This window comes from Manis javanica, chromosome 8, assembly GCF_040802235.1.
Source record: "Manis javanica isolate MJ-LG chromosome 8, MJ_LKY, whole genome shotgun sequence".
Classification (NCBI taxonomy): Eukaryota; Metazoa; Chordata; class Mammalia; order Pholidota; family Manidae; genus Manis; species Manis javanica.
The window spans coordinates 40,255,814-40,278,454 of record NC_133163.1 but is presented as its reverse complement, the minus strand read 5'-3'; the positions used below and the strand labels follow the sequence as shown (position 1 = coordinate 40,278,454).

The following is a 22,641-nucleotide window of genomic DNA, read 5'->3' as shown; positions in this document are numbered from 1 at the left end:
ATCCATACAATGGATGCATCATCAGGCATTATGGCTTAATTATCGGCAGAACCCCAGTTACAAAGAGTTGATAAACAGAAGGTATGAAAACATTATCTATTAAATTGACCCAATTGACAATTACAGAATATTTACACCTAAAAATGGATTGTAGTGGTGGTTTCATGGTTTTACGTATTTTTGAAAACCCATCAACCTAACCTACACTTAAAATGAGTGCATTTTATTATACGTAAATTCTACCTTGATACAGTTCAGTGGGGGAAAAAAACACAAGATTCCATTACACATCCACTAGAAAGTCTGAAATTAAAGAGCCTGACAATAACAAGTTCTGTTGAGGATGTGGAACAACTGAAACTTCACATTGTTGGTAGGAGTGCAAAATGGTACAACTACTTTGAAAAACTGTTCAGGAGTTTCTAGTAAACCTAAATATGGACCTATGTTGTGCCTTCCAACTGTACTCCCATATACATAATCAAGAGAAATGTTTCCATAGGTCCACAAAATGAAATGCTCAAGAATGTTCATAGCAGCTTTATTCAAAAAAGCCAAAAAATAAGATTAGAACCCAAATTTCCATCAAGTGAATGGAAAAACAAATTGTAATATATTCATATTGTAGAATATGATGCAGTAATACAAAAAATAAACTCTCAACACACATAACAACATGAGTGAAACTCAAAAGTATCTTATTAAGAAAAAAAACACCAGATACAAAATTATGCCCTTTATATATGTTCAAAGACAGTCAAAACTATTCCACGGTGATAGAACTAGAATCATAGTTGCCTCTGGGAAATGGGGGATTAACTGGGAGAAGTGGTATGAATGAACCTTCCTGGATGACTGAAACGTTCTTCCTCAACCTTAGTGATGGTTACACAATGTGCACCCACAGAGCTGTACAAATAAGATTTATCTTTCTGTATGTAAATTACATCTCAGTATTTTTAAAAGGTTAAATGCTATAATTAAATCACAAAATCAGCCTGACACATGGATGATGTTTAATAAATTACAGATAGCTATTGTTGTTATTCTAACTTAACACCTGTCACTAACATTTCTAAGTAAGTGTAACTGCATGCACACTTGAAAAGATAAGCTAAAACAAACTGCAAAAGGAAGGCTCATGTGGCTTGAGGAGAAATTGTGAGAGCAATTTCATGAAAGTAAGACATTGGAAGAAATGCAGAAGTTGTACAGACTGTCCTATAAGTGGTTAAATAAACTTCATAAAATGTTCATGAATTACATAGCCATTGGAGTGTTCTCACTCATGTCATTTGTTTTCAGTCTTCCATTTAGAAAGCAACAATTACAATGTTTTTTTACAAACATTTTAAAGGCACTGGAAAAAAAGAGATTTATTTTAAGAAAATAAGTGGGTTAAGATATAGGTCAAAATCCCAAAATGATTTGTATTTGTCCTTAATTCGCTCCGTGAAAAAGGCTGCTTTGAGAATCTCAGCATCCTCTTGGGACATCCTTGCTCCCAGACTCTCTGCAAGAATACAGGCTGGCTTAGTAATAGAGGAGTGAATCTCGTCTGGGCAAAAGAACAAGAAAAGCTTGTGGGTGTTCTCGCAGGCACAATTATGCAGGTCTTTAAACAACTTCAGGGAGGGAAAGGCAATCAAAACTAGATTGTGATATTGGCCTTCTTACTCACTTAAGAAGGAAAAGAAAAGTTTGTGATTATTATGTAAGAAAAAGTGTTTTAAAATGGAAAAACACAAAATACAATAGCAAGTTTCAGTGAAGAACCACATCAGACCTTCTGAATAGGAAAGAACTAGAGTACCTGGAAATTTTAGGGCTCAGACATTTTTTGCGTCTAGATTTCTCCCTGTAACCTCCCCAGTACTGCACCAAAGAAAACTAGCCAGCCTGCCAGCCTTGCTGCCTTCCTTCCCTCCCTCCCTTCCTCCATTCCTTCCTTTCTTTCTTTCAATAAATACATTTGCAACACTCTTATATGCCAAGCATTGTTCTAGGCTGTGGAAATACAATAATGAAATCAGTAAAAAACTTAAGAGAACATAAAGTTTCCAAACACAAAAAATGAAGCAGGTATTCACAAGTGAGTTGTTTTCCCCCCGTTTCTGAATACAGAGTTGCTGACAGAATCCTTGCTTGCCTCACCATGTAAATTAGAAAATACTGAGAGTGAGTAAAGGTCAAAACCCCTATTCTTGGAAAAGGAGCAACGCTGTTTTAGTCTGTGAATGTGGAATGGAGAAGAAATTATAACAGAGAGGGGTAGGGATGGAGAGAGCTCTTGAGTTTTCTTTCAGAGCAATCAATTCCTACCACTAAACTCCTGGGAAAGGGGCCGAGGGTTCCTGTTAATGCAAAGGGGGAAAATCCCTGCAGGAGGCCACAGTTTATCTCAAGCCCAGACTCTGTTGTGATACACAGGAACCTGAGCAATCCTTCTAGTATGTGATGCTAGCATGTGAAAAAGGCACAGTGTATTCAGGGTTGTAAGTCACCATATCAAGACCTTATTAATTTTCACCTTCATTATTTCTGTTATTAAAACTGGAGAAGCACATTAGCCCCAAAGCAGAACTCCAGAAACTTTACTAACCATGACCATAGTTTATATTCCAGGTTTAGATGATTTCAAAAAGCATGGTAGGAAGGACTTAAAATATTTCACGACCATGGTTCAATTATGCTCACTGGTCAGCTTAGACGGACATTACAAGGTACTGGGAGTATCAGTTCACCTGAGTAAGAATAGTAATGAACATCACTTAAATGCATATGGTATGCCAGGCTCTGTTCTAAATGCTTTTACATAAAATAACTCATTTAAGACTCACAACAATACTGTAACACAGGTTCTACTGATTTTAAGATGAAGAAACTGGGATTCAAAGTTCAATCAACTTGCCCAACATGACATTTACAAAATGGTCACTAAGGATTCAAATTCAGAAAAAGCTACTCCATGTAACTGTCCTCTGGGACTGCTGCCTGTGAGGAGACTGCTGGTTCCTCCTCAGCTCCCAAGGGGGCCGGGCAGCATTTGAAGGACTCGTCTGGTGATCACCAACGCACCAATTTCTTGCCAAGCCCACGCACTGTGCTGCTTTAAAGCCTTTTAAAATCCAAAGTCTGTTCTGACAATCAGTCAGTTACATGTGAGCCAACACAAAGAATCAATAAGGAGTTACAGAAAAACCATATTTTCTCTTGCTATAAAAACAAAGAGCCCTCCTAGAGTAGTCAAATTTATAAAGACAGAAAGTAGAATGGGTGGCCAGGGACTAGGGGGGAGAGGAAAAAGGGGAGATATTGTTTAATGGGTAGAGTGAGTTCTTGAGATGGACAGTGGTGATGGTTGCATAATAATATGAATACACTTAATAGCACTGAACTGGACACTTAAAAACAGTCACTATGGTTACTATTACACTGTGTGCATTTTACCACAATTTAAAATAATGTTATAAAAACATAATTATAGGGAAAAATTAAAGAAATAACAAATCCTCCTGTTGTTTTCCTTAATAAATAATCAACTGTGTTAATATATAATCAAGGATCTTTCTGGTATGTCTTATTAAAACTTACCAAGCTTTATTTTGTTCTCTAATTAAAACTTAATAATTTCAGTTAATATTTATGGGTTCTAAATAATGAGACTATAAGGATGCAGTTGTGCAATCAACCCATTTTCAATCAGAACTAGTTAACATTTCTCCATATTTTAAGGTGCTAATAAAGTAAAATGTAATCAGCTTATACATGACCTTGACATTATAAATTCCCTGCATCAATTAAAATTAGAAATTCAAAGTGTTGACAGTTTGCAGTTTTTGTACAGTGTTTATAAAAGCATTAGCTTTGCAATTCCTAATGGTTTCCCTACATCTGTACAATCAATACTGTACGTAACCATTGCCTCAAAGTTCGGTGAAATATTTTAATATTAATACATTACATTTGCAATGGAGTGCTATTTGAAAGTGTTTTACATTGATTCTTCCTGTATTCACTTTACACTTAACAGCATCACCATGCAACCATATCCAAGCCAGAAACTGAAATAAAATAAGTCTTCATTTCCAAGTGCTAGCCACTGCACTTCATAAAAATCTCTCCACCCCAACCCCTCTTGCTCTCTACTGACACAGTTTGGACCTCACCATGTCCCAAGGGTTAGCTGTGGAAGCCTCTTTACTCACCTCCCACCCCTTTCTATGCTCCCCATCCAACTTTGAACATTGCCAGAGTGCTTTCTTAACACGAATCACAGAAAGCTCCTATCTCATTGAAGAAAACTCAAACAACTGTCCATTGTCAACAGAGAATAAGATCTAAAGTTCTGAGTATGGCACCCAACAGCTGCACGTTTTTCACAGTCCAGTCCCCAGCCACCATTCCATTCTCGCTTCCCTTCCTCAGGAAGATCTGGGCACACAGAGAACTGCTTGTCTTGCCGTCATACCAGCTTTACAACTTTATGCATTATATTCACTGGGCCCTCTCCCTAGAGGGCCCTCCCCTACAATTTTCCAGCAGATGGTCCAAGGTCCAGAAGAAGCTAATTCAGGCAGCCTCAAGGACAGTTCTACAGAGAACAAGCTAAAGGAGACAAAAATCTCCCAAGTTCCTGAATCATGCATACTTTCACTATAGATTAGGAACTGCAGTAGTTAGAACTATAAACACACAGTTGATGAAGCCTCTATATATAAAAATCTGAGCTTGGAACAATTACAAAAAAAAAAAAGAACTCTTTAATAACAGCCTTGATGTCTATAAGCCACCAGTCACAGGTGAGTCATTAAGGGCCATGAAGCAGGTTGAAATATAAGAGAAGGTTAAGTGATGTAGGGATGTCGCAGAACAAGGATGATGGAAGAAAAGAATCAGGACTGGAAATTGTGACATCTCCTATACCCAATCCTGACTACAGGTTCACTGGTGCTTCTGTGAGGAAGGGGAAATAGAATGATCTAGGGATAAATCCTAGCCCAACTTTGATTCTCTCCCTTCTCTTTATTCACACATGGCACACATCAGTCATCAAGCCCATTCTTTTCCATAGCATCCTTCTTACCTCAGCACCCATGTCTGTAAGTTGGGACACGTATGCGCACACACACACACACACACACACACACACACACACTCACTTGCCACTTTGTTCCTATCTCAGTATTCACCCCAGAGCACCTACTCAGACACCTTTCTGTCTAGTGTTTCTCAGATATTTCCAAGTAAGCAAGCATAATGGAAAAAGGAGAGTAAATATGTATCCCAAGGGCCTGTGGATGTAGCCTAGACCCATGATACAAGAGGTTTATTTAAGGTTTCGTGTTTGAAAATTACATGTGAATTTACTCCTTAATCTATTCATTTCTTTTGTAAAAAAAAAAAAAAAAAGATAATGTTTTAAAAATCTTACTACTGGAGAGAACTGACTTTGGTTAGCCTGACTTTACCTGCCCTTGGTCTTTAGCCAGGTGTCTGCATACCTGTTTGAGATGCACAGTCTGTCCAATTCCAAAAGCCATACGCACTCTCTGAGAAGCAGTCCCTTTGATTTTGATTGTGAACCAGGAATAATCTAGAGGCTTAAAGACAATGGAAATAAAGAGCTCTGTGCTCTTTGTCACAATTCTAGAAACCTAGAATCTGGGAAGAAAAAAGAGTCCTTTTTTTTCAAAGCAAGAAGGGAGAAATATGGTTTTAAACAGTTGTTCTCTCTAAATAGTCTTCCCCACACCTTACCTTGCTAATTTCTCATCCTTTAAAACTCAGCTCCAGAACCATTTCCAGTAAAAGGATTTTTCCTACCTTCCCTTCTGTTAAGATGTTAGATATAGCATCGTGTACATACTTCTATATTTCTTCACAATAAAATATAATTGTTGCTTTATTTATCTTCTCATTCAACTATAAGTTTTCTAAGCAAAGAGGGTTTTTTTTAATGTTCTACCCACAGTGCTTCGCATAATGCCTGGCATGTAAGTGTATAATAATAATTAGTTTCCATTTCTATCATTGTCACCCATGAGCCTTAATTATAAAATATTTTTGTCTACCAATAACATTTTAAAGAACATAATGATTAATCAATGTTTCCATTTTATTAATCAAAGGTATGTTGCCTGAGCATGGCACAAAAATAGTAAGTGGAAAATGTTTTAAGCATTAAAATTACACATTAACTTAGATTGTTATTGTTTGGTTTGCTCGTATGAGCTCACACAAGCTTTAGGTAAAGGTGTAAAGCCCCAATATTAAAAATGTATGTGTCATTCCAAAGTCATTCACAGGACTTAGTACATAACAACTCCCTGTTTTTATTGTAAAATCATGGAATCCTGAAACTAAAGGAATATAAAGAATATTTGAGGCAATCTAGTTCAACTTCTTGCTTGATAAAGAAGCCCCCTTTTAAACATCCCTGATAAGCGATCATACAGTCTCTGCTTGAACCCTTCCAGGGAGGGAGAATGCCCTACTTCATGCTATATTCCTTTTTGAACAGATCTTTCCCCTGAACCCAGACTTTTCCTGCCATATGAAAAGACAGCAACATACACAGGCAGGGCTGAGGAGAGATGGAGGAAGCTGGCCCAGATTACCCAGGCCAGCAGGCAGGAAGTGGGCCCACGGAGTGAGTTCATTTGTAAATCCAATATGAAGACTTTCAGCCAGACCATCTTTGCTGGGGCATTTGACATAATTTTTTCTCATCAGGCCCAGACCTGCTTTTTAGCCTCATTTCATTAGAACTTCTTTTATCTTAAGTAATTGCTCAGATTTCAACACCATTATTATTCCTAATATTAACAGCAAATGCAAGCTAACTTGTAACAGTCAGTGCCTCAGTACTGCATCCCCTTTTTGAGGGCAGAGCTGCCAGTGAGCTGTCAGGTGCTAAGAAGGAGGAATTGTTAATGGCAATGGTGTCAAACTAATATCAGTGCAAACTACCATATTTTACTGGATAATTGAACACCTTATCAAGGACATCCATTTAATTAATTTAAAAAATGTTAATTCATTTATCATCAGATAGTGTTAATCGTAACTATCAAGAATTATTTTTACTTCTTAAGTTAGTGCTTGCTCTAGAGTTTTTTAAGAAATTCAAAGTGGTATGACATATGAAGATTTTTTTATTATTCTTAAAATATATAAATAGGAGCAAGAATTTACACTATAATTGATTTAGTTTTGGTCATATAAGTTATACACAAAAAATCCAAATCCTATTTCTAAAGTCTTTGAATAGTCACACTGTGAACTTTGAAAGCTTTTGAAATGTTCTGTGATCCCAATATGATATTAAGATTTTTTTATGTAACCAAAGAAAAAAACAAAGTAAATCATCAAATAATGAAATTCTGACACTGATATATTTGACCTTCTGCTAGGGATCATAGAGATTCTTGGAGACATAACACCTGCCTCAAGAGACTTTGAGTCTAGGCGAGGAGAAAGAAGCGTTCATGCACTTGATACTATACAAACAAGTACATGTACATAAATCATCACTGATGAAGGGATAGGAGGGACCTCAGATCCTTAGCTGACTATTTCAATAGGCCCCCAGCAAGAATGTAGTTTAAACAAACATTCCTGAAAATGCACATGTGTTATCAGCTAAGGATTTAAACCCCAGCATCTGGTCCCCCATCCTGATCTAAATAAATTAGATGGATGTCCTTGATGAGGAAGACTAGGAAGACCCCTCCTATTCCAGTCTCATTTATGGCGTTGGTTGGAAAGCAAAGGGAACTGTGCAGATTAGTTGTCACCACAACTTCAAGTAACTAATAAGAGTGCGGTCCTCTGCTTCCTACTCAGTAGACCACTGGATACTCAAGCTGGTCTAAGGAGGCATGAAGTGTTTTTCATATGCCTGCCTGCCTAGCACTAGATGCTTTAACTTCCTTTTACTATTTCCTCTCTTTTGCTTAACTACTCCATTCCCCAATCAAGGTACAGAGTAAGTACACTTTTATACTCAAGCATGGGAAAAGAAAAACCAGTGAACTCCCTGATACTACACCTGAAACACTGCATTGGCCAATCTCAGGGCTAGTTGTGCAGAGGAGAAAAGTTTACAAATAATCCCTTATTTCTGAGGGAAAACCCTGAGCCACATTCTTCTTCATTTAGATAAGGCTAATGTGAGTCCTTTGGAAAATCCCCAGATGGAGGAACGCACACTTCAGCCCACAAGCCTGACTCAGCACGCCACTTAAATTCATTCAGCCCAGAGGTGAGAAAGCTCTGGCAGCCCTGTGCAGAACACCCCAAGAGCAGCTTCTACTGCTAAGCCCCAGGGGCCTGCCTGCTGGGGTCACCCTGTCTAGAAAAGTCTCTGGAGGTTTAAGGATCTAAACAACTATAAACATGCATATTACAATTTCATAGGGAAGAAAATCCAAGAAGCCTGATCTCATTGACTCCAGATTCTAGAATTTAGGAAAGCTGTGTTGCCTGTTTCTCTTTTCCTCTTTTATTTAACTCCAAGGTTATGGAGTTGAATACTTCCATTTTACTAAGAAAATCAACTAAAGTTCCATTTTACTTATACATACTCATCTGCTGATTTTTTTTTCCCATATGCAGGACAGGGCCCTTCACAGACAATCTAGGTAGGCTCTTGTTCTCAACCAAGTTTCCGTTTTATGAGCTGAAAAGTATGCTTCACAGGATTAACAATAATGTGATTATACAATGGAGCATATCAACATCAATTCAGTATCCAAAAGACATTTTCACACAAATGATCATAGGGGAAACTTAATCATATCCCCTCCCTGGCAGAATAGCAGAGCTTTTTCTGTTTTAAATTGATAAAGATTTCTTTTAGGAACCAATGTTCCTGGGAGTTACTATAGTGGCTAAGTTTGTACCAACTGCAGAGCAGATCATTACACTAAAAAAAAAAAAAGAAAAGAAAAGAAAAAAAAGTAACACAATTGGCCTTGAGAACCCAACATAAATCATTCCTTACTTCTAATACACTTTTACCTTCAAGGCAGCATATTTCTGGAGCTCATTTCTCTAGAAAGCACATCACCTCCCTTTGAAACAAATTTTCCTCCACATTGTTCACAGAAATGAAATAAATTCTTATTTCTGACAGTTCTAATACACAAATACCAAAATTAGTAACATGAACTGTTTAACCTTTAAAAGGTTGTACAATTTCTAGGAAACATTAGGTATTTGTTCTTTCTTACACTCTGGTAAATAAAATAGGAAGACTTCTTTAATACCAAGGATTAAATTTAAAAAAAATAAACACACAAGTTCAATTCTGATAACACAAACATGCTGGGTTGCAATTTACCCTATTACCTACAACAAAATGTTTGCTAAACAAATTAGTAGTATGATAAGTGGTGGCAACTCCAAAGTTTCTATATATGATGGCATTTAGGGGCCCAATCTGGAGGAGAAGTCAGTTGACTTATTTTGAAGCTACATTAGCACAGGAAGTACCCTGTTTTTACTTTGATGTGGTATTCAGACCTAAATAAAAGTAGTATAGATTTTCAGAAATATTATATGCACACTACGTAAAATTGAGAAAACATCAATTGTCCACTAGAGAATATTTATGTATGTAAATATGTATTTATTTGGGATGGATTTAGATAGCTGATATCCCAGGATTATTAGAGGGAGAGTTAATATCTTTCCCTACACATACTCCCTACCCTACAAGCATGTCCTGATGACAGTAAAGGGATATTGCCTAAAGTAATACCTGCTTCCGAAAACTTTAGCAATGACTAAAGGGTACACAGACATGCACAGTGTACACAGACGCAGTGAATAGACAAATGACACCTCACTTATCTGAACACTCACATACACTATTTAGCCCTTCCCAGACTAGATACTGGCCATTGGAAGAGCTGAGACTGGAATCTAGTACGGCACCTCCACATCTACGCTCTTCTTCCCATTTCACCATAGCCTGTTTGGAAAGAGCATAGCTCAGCAACCCTTTGAGAGCCACAAATTCAGTTACAGCATAACAAAACAGTATTTATGGAATGCAGACTTATTCCTTAGACTGCTCTTCCTCATAGTCTGATAATATTGGTAATTTACTGGATTTATTTTTCTATTCTGATTATGTATTTAAGTGTCACCTACTCATTCCTACTACATCCTTTGTGTGTGTACATGTATGCACACACATAATAGTAGCTGCTAAATAACTGTTGAAGAAATAAATGGATTGTTCAGTGAGACTTTATTGAACTGTAAAACATTGCCCTTGTGTAAACAGTGATCTATATGAGTATCTTTGATGCACTGATTTTTATTATTGAATAATTATTTTCTGAGAGTTTGAAAGTTAATTCCTCCACCCATAAAAGGCCACTAAAAAATCCCAAAATTTGTTTTCAAAATGGTGTTTTAAAGGGCATTTTCCTGGACAGAGATTCCAAAGCTCTCATCAGATTCTCCAGTGAGGGTCTGTGATCCTGAAAAGATAAAAAATTACTAATCTAATGTGTCCTCTCTATGATATCCCCTCTATCACATATATGACCAGATCCATTATACTTACATACCTTGGTGACAAGAAACTCATCACCAATATAAGGCAGCCCAGACTATTTTTGTATTTCACAGCTTAACTTCTGACCACAGCTCCATCGTCTAGTCACATAGGACATATGCAGTTCCTATGCCACTTGACAGCCCTTCATGTGTTTTTAGACAGCTGTCATAACCCATCCTGTCTGCTCTTGTGCAGGCTGTAAATCCTCAGTTCTTTCAAGAAGAGTCACAGTTTCTGCTCCCATCTCCATCCCAGAGCTCTCAGTGTGCTCAGGACTCTGTGCAGCCCCACAGGCGGTCCACCTGCCCAGAGCCCAGACAATTCTACCATCTTCTTTCTGGGCATTTTGGGTTAGCGAGACTAAACAGTTCATCTCCTCAGGGGCTGCTGGTTCAGTCCACAGACTCCAAGTTCACTACAACTCTTGTTTTTTCCCCATATATGTCACAGTTTCACCATGACCCTCCCATTCTGTTCATGCAGTTAGTTTGAGGATTCTAATGCAAGATTTTACAGTCATCCCTGTCAAATTTTCACTTCTTAGCATAACTGTTTCTTTGAGAGGAGGTTCCTATGGTTTCCTGAGTCCTATCATTCCAAGTTGTAGCCACCGGTCTCTTCACCCAGGTGCAGGTGGAAGTCCAGCTTCTCCACTCAGTCTCGTTACTGTTGAGCGGTGTTAAAACCCTGGACTGCCCGAGGCTTCCTCTGATACCACATTTGCTTGCAGGCTCATTAGGTGCCAAAGCCTTGCTTCTGCTGGGTGGAGGTGGAAGTGTGTGCCTCCCACATGGTCTCGACTGACACTCAGGGGAAGGGAGTTGTTAGGGTGCCTCCTGCAGCTTCATGATGGTAGAAGTCAAGGCTCCCCACTCAGCTTCTGCTGGTGGGGATGAGGGTGGGGTAGCTGAAGCACAGCAGTTATTGTCTAAAAGCTTTCTGTCTTGCTTGGCTATGCCTTTTCTGGTCCTTTGGCTAGAGAGATCGGGCTTTCTCGTGGGTGCTGTTTGTCCATGCCCACTGGCATTTTCCGGTTACCGCTTCTCCAGGACTGACTCTGAGCTACATAAGGGAAAAGGAAACCCAGAGAACTCACCACCATGTTGCTCCTTGGGGCCCAAGGAACCTAGTTAAGTCTGTCTTCTCTCCACCTTTCAGAGTCTTCTTATATTTATTTTATATATAATGTCCAGGGTTTATAGCTATACTTAGCATGAGGGATAAAGAAAAGTATATTTGCCCCATTTTTCCAGAAGCATTGCATAGTTATGGAAGACTGTAACCTAGAGACCAGCCTGCAGAGACTGACAAGCCTGCAGCACCATGTGATTTATTCCTGGCCCTGGGGACAAGTGGGTGGGGGAGGGGCAGGCGCTGGCTTTCATACTGATACCCTCTGGTGAAGAAACAGCCTCTTCCAGACCAGCTCTCACTCTCGCCTAGGACAGCTTCCCAAGGCATATACTGCCCTTCCACTGAGCAGGAACATCAGGAAAGACATCTGCTATCTTCACTCACTCCAGCTGGCCCCATGGGCACACCTCAACCCTGATCCAGTCCAACAGCATTCACTGGGCCATGAGAAATGGAACAGGTCACCACTCCAACTGCACATCTCATAGTCAAAATGTCTTTTAACGTGGACCACCAGAACCGACTTCTCCCCACCCCCATTCTTCCTTGTTCTCTTGCCATTCGCCACTTGTATATGGCTGAGGTCCAGCTAAGCACAGCAAGCATTTTCTATTAAAACATCTCAGGCTGAGGCAGCATTACTTTTTCACAATCTCTGTTCTCCTAGACTGCTCTTCTGCATTTGACAGTGCTGACGGGGCTTCCTATTAATAGTACCTTACAGATACATAGTTATTTGCATGTACCTCCACACTTATTTCTGTTTATCTTCACAACAGCTCTGTAAGAGAGCCAGAACAACAATATCGTGCCCATTTAATACGTAAAGAAACTGAGGCGAAGATTTGCCTACATTGAGGTGATATTATGGGCCAAAGCCAAGACTAGATAAATCTGCTTTCTCAGTTGGAGCTCATTCTATACCATGCCGTCTTGGCCTCCATGATACTATAATAATGAGAGTAGTTACCACTTGCTTGCCAGGCCCTCTACAAAACCTAGCACCATGTATACATACCATGGAATCTGAGGCTCAGGAATGTTCAGTAACTTGCCTAATGCCACTTAGCTAGTAAGAGGCAAGGAGCTCTTGCTCTGTTTTTGGTCTTTGTTCTTCCCGAACTACATAGTCTTTCAAAAAATGTATTCATTCTATGGCTTCCTTCTGATTTTCTAAATCTACAACAACAATCCTGTTTTCATCTTCAAACTCCATCCCCTTATCTCCAGGGCCAAGCAGAGTTTTCTGCTCAAATGGCTTCCCATCATATCAAGTCCTATATGGTTACAAATGACTTTGTTATCCTCACCTCCCTAACTGGTCCCCTCCATCCCAACCTCTCTATAGCACCAACATTCTCTCAGCCTTAGAGCCCAGAACTCTTTAGTTGATTCATTCCCTCCACCAGTCCCCATATCCCAGCAGTCACAAAGTCCTTCTGAATGTCCCTGTGAGGTGCTCATCTTGCTTCCCATGGCTATTTATTCAAGGCCCTGAAACTAATGTTATTGGCCAGCCTTACTCATTGAATTCATCTTCTATGCCACTATCAAACTTATCCTCCTTAACACAGCTTTATTATAGTATTACTTCCCCCACATGTAAGCCTTCAATGGTCTCAGAATCCATATAAGAGGGGTGTAGAGTCCCACAAGTAGCACTGCAGATGTGTCTCCCCAACGCAGCTGAAAAGGTTAAACCAGCATTCTCATCGCTCATCTCTTACCTGCACCTACATTTCTCCCCTCACCTTAACTGCCCTTCTGCTCATTTATTCCTGTTCTATCTATCCTTTAGGTGTAAGCACACCTACCTCTTTCAAGAGACCAGGAACCAGTAAATTTTGGAGTTACTTAGAGCTTGTACCAACCATCAAGGCACCAGGCTGTACTCTGACTTGGGTTGTTTGCCTTTCTTTTGTGCGAGAAGAGTCACACCTCCCTCTAGACAGCAAGCTCAGAGAAAAAGGGGAAAAGGGACATAGTTCATGCTTCTCTATTCCTCAGAGCTCCTGGCAAAATGATAAGCAGGAGATTCAATAAATTGATTCTTCTTAAAGTTTTAATATGTGTCTCACAGGCTTGCTTCCCTGGGTTGAGGTCTGGGGATCACTTCATGTGATCTTGAAGCAGGCAGTCTACAAATGATATTTTGAGCAGCCCTCATTCTTCAGGATCCGTTGAAAGATTCATGCCAAAGGGAAACATGATACTGGTTTTTATTCTTATGCTTGTCAACCAAATCAGTAATAACCTGCATACATACAATTTTATGTTGTCCAAGAGTTGTTTCTTAAAAATGAATGAAGATTTGTTATGCATGAGACAAAATTCTACATATTTTGTAAGATGTGAGATTTTCAAAACATTCCCCACATTCTGGAACCAAAAATTTGGTCATAGATGGTCAGTAGATGAATTAGAAAATCCACTCGGGATCTGGACATGGAAGTTAAAATGTAATTCCCGAAGCAACCCAGCAAACATGGTTTTGCAATGAAAATTTGACATAAACATCCACATAGTGAGGCAGAAGACTAAGGAGAGATTCATATGATGCTTTTAGCATTACAGAATTATTTAATAAATTCCAAAACATTTTAGAATTTGTTCAATATTTATAAAATTACAGTAGTAAAAAATGAAAAAGATAGCTCAGGAAAAAGAATACATAAAAAATGCTTGCAGATATGTTTCACGTTTAGATTAATAACCCATAATTGGAAGAAGTCATGAGTTCTTAAGAAGCAAATATGTTACATGATGATGTTCTCAACAATGGAGAACTAGAGAAAAATTTCAAGAAGGCCATGATTTTGTGGAGAGTGCATTTTAAGTAGTCGCTTTGAAGTCAAATATGGTTTTTGTGATGGACACTGGTTCTTGTTTCATTAGTGTGCTGTTAACTTTTGAGGAATATGCCCACATTAACAACTACCATGTAAACTCAGAGGTATTTTCTTTTAGGAAGGTGTAAAGACCTTGGTATAACTATAGCCTTTCTTTCTAACTTTCTCCAATAAACAGCAACCTTGCTCTTGCTCTTGTTTGAAAATCAGTAACTGGGAGAAGCAATCTCTCTCTTTTTCAAGCAGTTCTAAGTATTAGAGCTTTCTCCTTCATTAGGTAGAACGCTGCATCTCTGATTGACCACTAGTCCCAGTTCTGCCCTGGAAGCTACCTGGACCAAGTCTTCTCTCTCTGCTTTATCAGAGTTATTTCAGCATTTGAATATAACTTTAGATCTCCTTTAAAACTTCTTTTCTTCTGGCTAAAAATTCTTAATTTTTTTTTAACCATTTCTCAAATGGCTGGTTTTCTAGAAGCTTTACCAATCAGGCCACCCTTCTCTTAACATTCTGTAGCTCATGAAGGTCTCTGAAAGCATGGCACCCATTGTTTAGTTGCAACACTCCAAATTTGGCCCGCCTAGAACAGAATTTAGGGGAACTATCACCTCATATAATGTGTACCCAAGACTTTCTATTAAACCACCTAAAATTATATAAGATATGTTAGTAATTTCACCATACCACTAGCTCATATTTAGTTAATTACAACCTTTTAAGTTCCCATCCCCCACAGTGAACTATTTTAAGTTTGTGTCTCCTATGTCCTGTAATATTAAATAGAATTTGCAGAACCTATAGTTAGGGCTTTACATTTATAATTTCATAGGCCACTGTTCTTCCCTCTCCTCTAAAAGCCCCTAGCTTTGGAGCCCAGGACATCTGTCCTTTCCTAAAGATGACAGCACCTGGTTCACTGTCCCTCTCCAGTCTCTGCCATGGTTCTTTGTGATTTTGGTGATCATGGAGGTGATTATTCACTGCCAGCCTTGCCATTCTTCTGGACTCTATTCCTCCAGTGACTCTGTCTTCATTCCATCTCAGACTCCCACTCCCATTAATAACTGTACCCCTCTTTCATCACTGCCTCAAACAACCACTCCTGAATCACCACCTCTTATCTTTTCAGCTCCCTTACTCAAATACCTCCCTTCCAGCTGCTCTTCAACCCACCAACACTGCTTAGGCCACCTTTTCACTGTGCTGCATACCCCTCTTGCTGGCCATCCTCCTCTCCAGAGTGCATGACCCTTCAGTATTCTCCCTGCCTTGCGTCCTTGACTCTGTGGCCCCTCTCTTCTCATCATGCTCACTGGAAAACAAAAACAAAAACCAACTTAACCATCCACCTACCCTAAATCAACACTCAGTGAGCTGAGCATGACTTTAAAAAAAGATGACATATATGATACTGATCTCACTCATGACTATTAACTCCAAGTGAGGCCAGGGCAGCTCAGAATTCCTACAGTTTCCCCTAATTCTTCTGTTCTCCCATACAACATTATACCTTCTCCCCTCCTCTAAAATTCCAACTCCACTCCAGCCTTCATTCTGCTGTTGACTTTGCTTCCTATTTCATTTATAAAATGGAAGTGTTGGAAGAGAACCTCTACCTGTTCTTGGCCTCATCCCTGCACTTGTGTCCCATTCCTCCAGTTATGTCCACAAACTGTCCTTACCTGTCCAACAAAAACCCTCCACTAATCTACACAGTGCAGTGATTCATTAAACTTAAAACCTAAACATGCTCCTCCCCTACACAAAACCCTCCAGTGGTGCCATTATACTCAGAGTAATATCCAAAGCTCTCATATGCCCACTACCCCTCACACCACACTTAGCCCATCTACTACCCCTCTCCCCTTGCTCACTCTACTCTGCTGATCTCTCAGCTATTCCAGGGAGCACACTCACCCAGGACTTTTGCACAGTCTGTTCTTTCTGCCTAAAATGACCTTATCCCAGGCATCTGCATAACATCTGTCTTTTTCTTTAAGTCTCTGCTCTTATGCCACGATATCAAAGAGGCCTTCATTGACTATCCCTCACTCTACTATGCTGTTTTAACTTTCTCCACAGGATTTACCATCCCTTGACATATATTTTTTGTTCTGTCTCCTCCCCTCTCTCCTCCCTTCCCTACACACACACACACACACACACACATACACACACACACGCACACACAAAGGATATATAATTTATGGGAGGCAGTATTTCATTTGTTCTTTCTCTAGTATATCTTCAGTGCTTAGAACAATGCCTGCCCTATTGGTAGGGGTTCAATAAATAATAATCATTAATGAATTAAATAATGCTATATTGTTTAAACTAATAAAATAGCTGCCTCTGGAGAAGGACAATGGTTGGTTGGGAGAGAGTGTGAAGACTTCCTTTTCTCCATATACCCCTTTGTATCTTTAAAATTTTAATCAAGTGCATGTACTTGCTACCCCAAAAAGGAATCTGAAAAATTGAGGCAAAAATTTATATTAATTAAAAGAGCTCAGTTTGAGGTTAACATTAAAATCAAGATATTTTAATAGCATTGCTACCCTGTAGCATATCAACCATCTTTTGAAACTTTGCATCATTTGCAAAACTAAAGAGCATGCTTTCTATGCCTCTATGTAAGTTGAGTGCTTGCAGAGTTGCTGGGTACAGTAAGTAATGTATATATGTTGATGATTCAGAATCTGAAAAAATAAAAGGAAATTATGTTTCATGGGCATTATTTTTTAGTGAACACATGGAAATTTCTAATGATCAACATATTTATACTTTTCAAATATAAATATTTGGCATGATAATATATTCTTATATTCTACCAGGAATCACAATTGATATATTGGCTTATAAGTTTTAAGAATCCATCATTTCCCCCTTTTTTTAAATTGCTTCCCCATTTCTACTTTTCTAGCATTAGTCTTATTCTCAAAAGATACTAGGAATGACTTTAAAAAACTGCTCAGCATACTCACCATGAGAGGTAAAGCAGTTGGCTCTTCAGAGCCAATGTCATCAAGACAGGGACACAATATTTACCTTCTATTTACTTACCTGAGCTTCCAGTCTCTCATTCTGTAAGTTTTATATTTTCCAACTTAAGAATCCTGGTCCATTTTAAGCAATACAGATTAAATATGAATATTTTTCATCTACTCTCATTAGAGTATCTTGCACAAGCAGCAAGTCTCTCCAGTTCATGCTCTTCTCATTGCTCTTTTTTGCCTTTGAGTATTATTTAAACAAAATTGGTTGTCTTTCATCTTTGAGCACTCTTTACAGTAACTTTCATGGAGAACATTCTTGTGTTCCTGAAATATATCTTTTATTTTCATTGCCCTCTATATTGTACAGTGCTTTTTTCAAAGCTCTTAGTTGCCACTGAAATAATTTTATTTTAAAGTAAAAGCACAACTAACTAAAGATTTTTGAGTACTATTTAGCCACAGTTGTTTCTATGAAGACAGAATTAGGTAGACGATAGATCAATGATAGATAGGTTTTTATATCCCCACATCTGTGTAGGCTGGACAAGCTGTGCTCATATTTATTCATCCTGTGTTGACCTCAGAAAGCTAACTCATGCCCTTGTGGCCATGTGGTTAGATTATTTTAATGCGCTTCTAGTCAAGCTCCCAGCAATGACTTGGGAATGAGGAAAATGAAAAATGACTTACAAGGAACTGTTCAAGTAAGCTAAATACTAATGTGAGACAGAAAGGTGTATGTTCTAGCAAACAAGGACCTGTGTTTAGCACAGATCCTTACAGAAAGTAGGCACTCGATAAATGTTGACTAAATTAAATTGAGCCACAGTGGTTTCTCACTTTATAGATAATAAAAACTTTCTCTAATCCATGCAGTCCAGGGTACAGTATAATGAACAAGATAATCCACAACTCTTCTCCAAACCCTCAGAATCACAAGTAGATGAATAGCCCAGAAAAACAGGAGGCCGGAAGGCCTGTTTTTGGAGCAGGTTCGGTTTCTTGGAACAGTGAGTTTATGAAGAGAAGTTACCTAGAAAACCTCAGTAAAATGCACTTATGAATATATGTGTAGGGTATGTGCTTCTGAATGTTAATTTAACCTAATCTGAATTCCCTATATGAAAGGACATATACCATACTTTCTGCCAGAAATGTTATTGATTGTAACTACAGGCTATGTCCAGAGAACTAAATTTGCATTAGGAACTCTTTTATTCTTGCTTATGTGTTATGTTGAATACTATTAAAGCAAGGGTAGTGTTCCTTCCCATTTCAATAGAACTGTAGCTTTCTCAAAAGATGAAAGAAAATAGAAGACTGAAATTTACACCTTCTAAAGAGGATTACTGGGAATGACTCCAAATAAAAAAAATGTGCACACATCTATCAAACACATCCACCAGTGAACAGTTAATCCAGCCTCCACATGAATTTTATAAGATAATTGGTAATGTGCATGTACAATTTATTATACTAAACAAAATGAACACAGGATATATAAACATTCTGAAATTTATTTAAATTATAATCTACTAAGAATAGCTTTTCCAATAGAGTATCACATTCAGCATTTGAAAAATGTAAATTTATGAGCACTATGATCTAAATAAATTGGGGAAATCTCTCTTTTTTCTTTTTGCACTCAACTAGAAATTAAACTTAATTATCTATAAGTCATTATTACTGAAGTAAATCATACTAGACTAATTTCTCCAGACCATTTTCCATTCTGTTCTTCATTTGGCCTTGCATGCATGAAGCAGTCAATGAGTTAACTTCTTACCATTGAATTTTGTTCAAATGTTCTATTTTAAATTCTTCCTTTAAACAAAGGGCCATTCTTCTATCCTTGAGTTATTGTGTTCTCTTTTTGAATAGTTTCCAGGAATAAAATAACTGATCATGAAAAAACAAAACAGTTGCTCTTAACATCCTTTGTATAAAGTTGTAAGATGATGGCACTGATTCATGATTAACAACTCTAACATGTTGTAGCCTACACATGGTGTATTAAATGTTCCCTTGGCAACATATATCATATCACATGCCCCTTATCCATTTTAGACATGAAAAAATGTAGCTTTATAAGAAAATATTATTTTTGTTAACAACATTTCCAATCCACAAAAGGGACAGAAGCAATCGGAATACCTGAAAATACAGTATCAATGGAGTTCCATAGTAAAGCTTTAATGATGTTTAAACATATATGTATTCCAGGACATTACTGAGAAATATTTTTGGAAATATTTCTTTAGGAACTTTAATTACCATCAATGTATAAAAATAAACAACAGAATTTCTGTCCAGATGGCATGATTGGTGGAGTTAAAAGACAGTTTTTAAAACATCAATATCTATCTTATATTTTATAATTCCATCTGAAAAAGAAACAAAATCTGCTTACAGTGCATCATGCTTAAAGCCTAAGTTACTTCTTAGCTTGGTTTGAGTCCCAAAGAGCACCATTCTTTCAAAAAGTAAGACAGGATTACTCTGGATTTTGTCTCTGATAAATTTGAAGATGTACCTGCTGACTTTGTTTATAGCAATAGAACTGCCAAAATGACAGACAAGCCAGCTGGCCCAGATTTTATTTGGATTTTTCAAGATCTAGTTATTTATTTAAACACTATTTCCAGCATCTGAGTCTTTATAGCAGTCCATTCAGTCTACTAAGAAACATACGCAATTTTAAAAGGTCAATCAACAACTATATTAAAAATACCTTAAGATAACATAATGAACTAAAAACTTTCTATATAAAAATACAAAATATGTGCTCCTTTCCTCTTCCTTCATTCTTCTCCCATCCAAACAATCATCATGTTTGTTTTACCATGTTTGTTGCCTAGGATAGGAAACTCCTAACACATTCAACAAAGTAAAATGTATCTATAATAATAATAGTGTTAAAAATTGCAAATGGCTACTTTGTGACAGAACTTGTTCTAAGCATTTCATATACAGCAACTCATTTTAATGGATAGTATGTTACTGAACACAGGGCACTTAGCTACCTTTCCCTAGTTCGCCTAACCTTAAAGACACTAAGGGGAAGTGGGCAATGTTTATAAAGAAATAATTTACTTTAATGATCGAGGATAAGGTTCTGAACTACGAGCTATGCTCAACAAAGAATGGAAATGGTATATCAACAAGAAAGGTTATCTTCTTGGTCTGTTATCTTTTACCATCTTCTTTGCAATTGGAAGAGTTTTGTTTCTGTTCACTTAGATGAAGTTGAAAGCCTAGGCAGCCATTCTTAGCCTTAAAGCCTTCCCCAAACCGCATCCCTGCTCCCCAAATAACAATTAATATATGATAAATGGGGTTTTCTGCTTCTGAGGCTTTTTTTTTCTGCTATATGGTGCCCACTTTTTCTCTTCCCTTCAGAACGTTGCTATGTTTTGTTCAACGCATTCCCTAAATCTGCTTTCCTCAGCTCGAATCTTTGTACAAGAAGAGAGTTAAAACTACTCAGGCACTCCACATGACCCTTAAGAAAGGCTGTGCCTTAAGAAGGGAGTTCCTCTAAATCAGCTGCCAAGAGCACGCGCTCCAGTCCCACCCGCCTTCCCCTTCTCCAGGAGCACCCATCACCTCGGACCCTCCGGGGCTACATTTCCAAAATCCAAAATTACACAGCTCCACCACAGCAAAGCTTTCTCTGGGAACAGCACAGCACAGCACCCTCCAACCCACTGCCTGGAAACACAGCGTTACTCAGGCCGGCAGCCCCTCCCCAAAGATCGCCTCCTGCATCCTTTGGCCAAGAAGCTCCAGGGCCCCTGGCCCCGCGGGACATCCGCGGAAGGCGGGAATCAGGCAAAGGGATGTCGAGCCCAGAGCAATTTCCAAATGCCCGGACGGGTTCACACTGCTGGTAACCTGTACCTCCTCCAGTCACCACCAAGTCCCCTACCGACGCAGCCAGGCCGGCCGCTCTAGAGGTTCCAAGTTTCAGTGCCCCTGCGAGATGGGTGCATCGGGGCCGAGTAGGACCAAGGGCTCTGGGCGGGGGCTGCCACAACTCCAACGCTGTTGGGACGCCGTGCCTCCCGATTAGACGCACACACTCCGGGATTTGTTTCCGGCGGGGAGAGGGGCTGGCGGGATGGGAGGCAGTAGGGTGTGGCGGCCTGTGGAGGGAAGCCTGAGGAAGAGTTACAGCCACGTCCCTGTCCCGGACCAAGCCGGGTCGGAGGGCTGCAGACCAGCCGGGCGCTTCGTTGTCCGCGTCCCCTGTCGCAGGCGCGCAAGCTGCGCGCAAACACGCCCCAAAAAACCGTCGGACCGGTCAAGCGGGCCCTGCAGCCCCCAAATCCCTTGGCAGAAGGAAGAAACTTGTACACGGGCGCGCCTGCAGCCTGGATGCTGCGGTTTGCCTAAGGACAATTTTTAAAGCCGGAATAATAACGATCATGAAAAAAAAAGAACCAATAGTATTTTGTCTTTCTCCATGCCTTTGGGGAAAAAAATACATTCCTGTTTTCCACCAATTCGCTAGTATTTAGGGCCGCCCGTGGCGAAGGCTGGTGAAGCTGGCGCTCCTGGCAGAGAGCGCGGGGAGGTGCAGCGGGAGCTGCGGGAGGGGACGCCATTTGCGGGGCAGCGGCGCGCGCCCGCCTTACCTGTGGAGGCAGTTTCCATGGCAACGGGCGGCGGCCGGGCGGGGCCCGAGCACTGGTCCCGCGACGCCGCTTCCCCGGCCCAGGCACCCAAGCCCCGGCTGGGCTCCCCCGTCTGCGGCGCCGGCTTGGCCCCTTTCGGTGTCACCGTTCCGTCCTCTCCCTCTTCCCGGCCCCCGAGCCATCGGGACCCGGGGCCAGCCGGCGGCAGCAGCTCGTCTTGGGGATCCGGCGGCGCGGCCATGGCTGGCGGTGCCCCGGCGCTACGACTGCGGATTGGCGGGGCCGAGGTGCGATGCGCGGCGGGCGGGCGCTCCCTGCTGCTGCCGCCGCCGGGACTCGAGCCGGAGGCTGCGGTGTCAGCACCGCCGCCGCCGCTACCGCTCCGGCCTCCTGCCGCCCGCCGCCCGCCGCTCGCCCGCCCCGGCTCCGCCCCGCCCTTGCCCTCGCTC

At 40.0% G+C, this 22,641-nt stretch overlaps 1 protein-coding gene across 2 annotated transcripts in view; it reads right to left on the bottom strand.

Annotated features, from left to right (window-relative positions):
• RTN1 (reticulon 1) overlaps positions 1-22,633 on the bottom strand; it is a 219,963-nt gene extending 197,330 nt beyond the window's left edge. For both annotated transcript variants that reach the window (XM_037006878.2, XM_073242311.1), the window contains exon 1: positions 22,193-22,633. In XM_037006878.2, the coding sequence (XP_036862773.2) occupies positions 22,193-22,433 (241 nt within the window). In that variant the 5' untranslated portion in view covers positions 22,434-22,633. The remainder of the gene's footprint in view (positions 1-22,192) is intronic.
• Between the last annotated feature and the right edge of the window lie 8 nt (positions 22,634-22,641).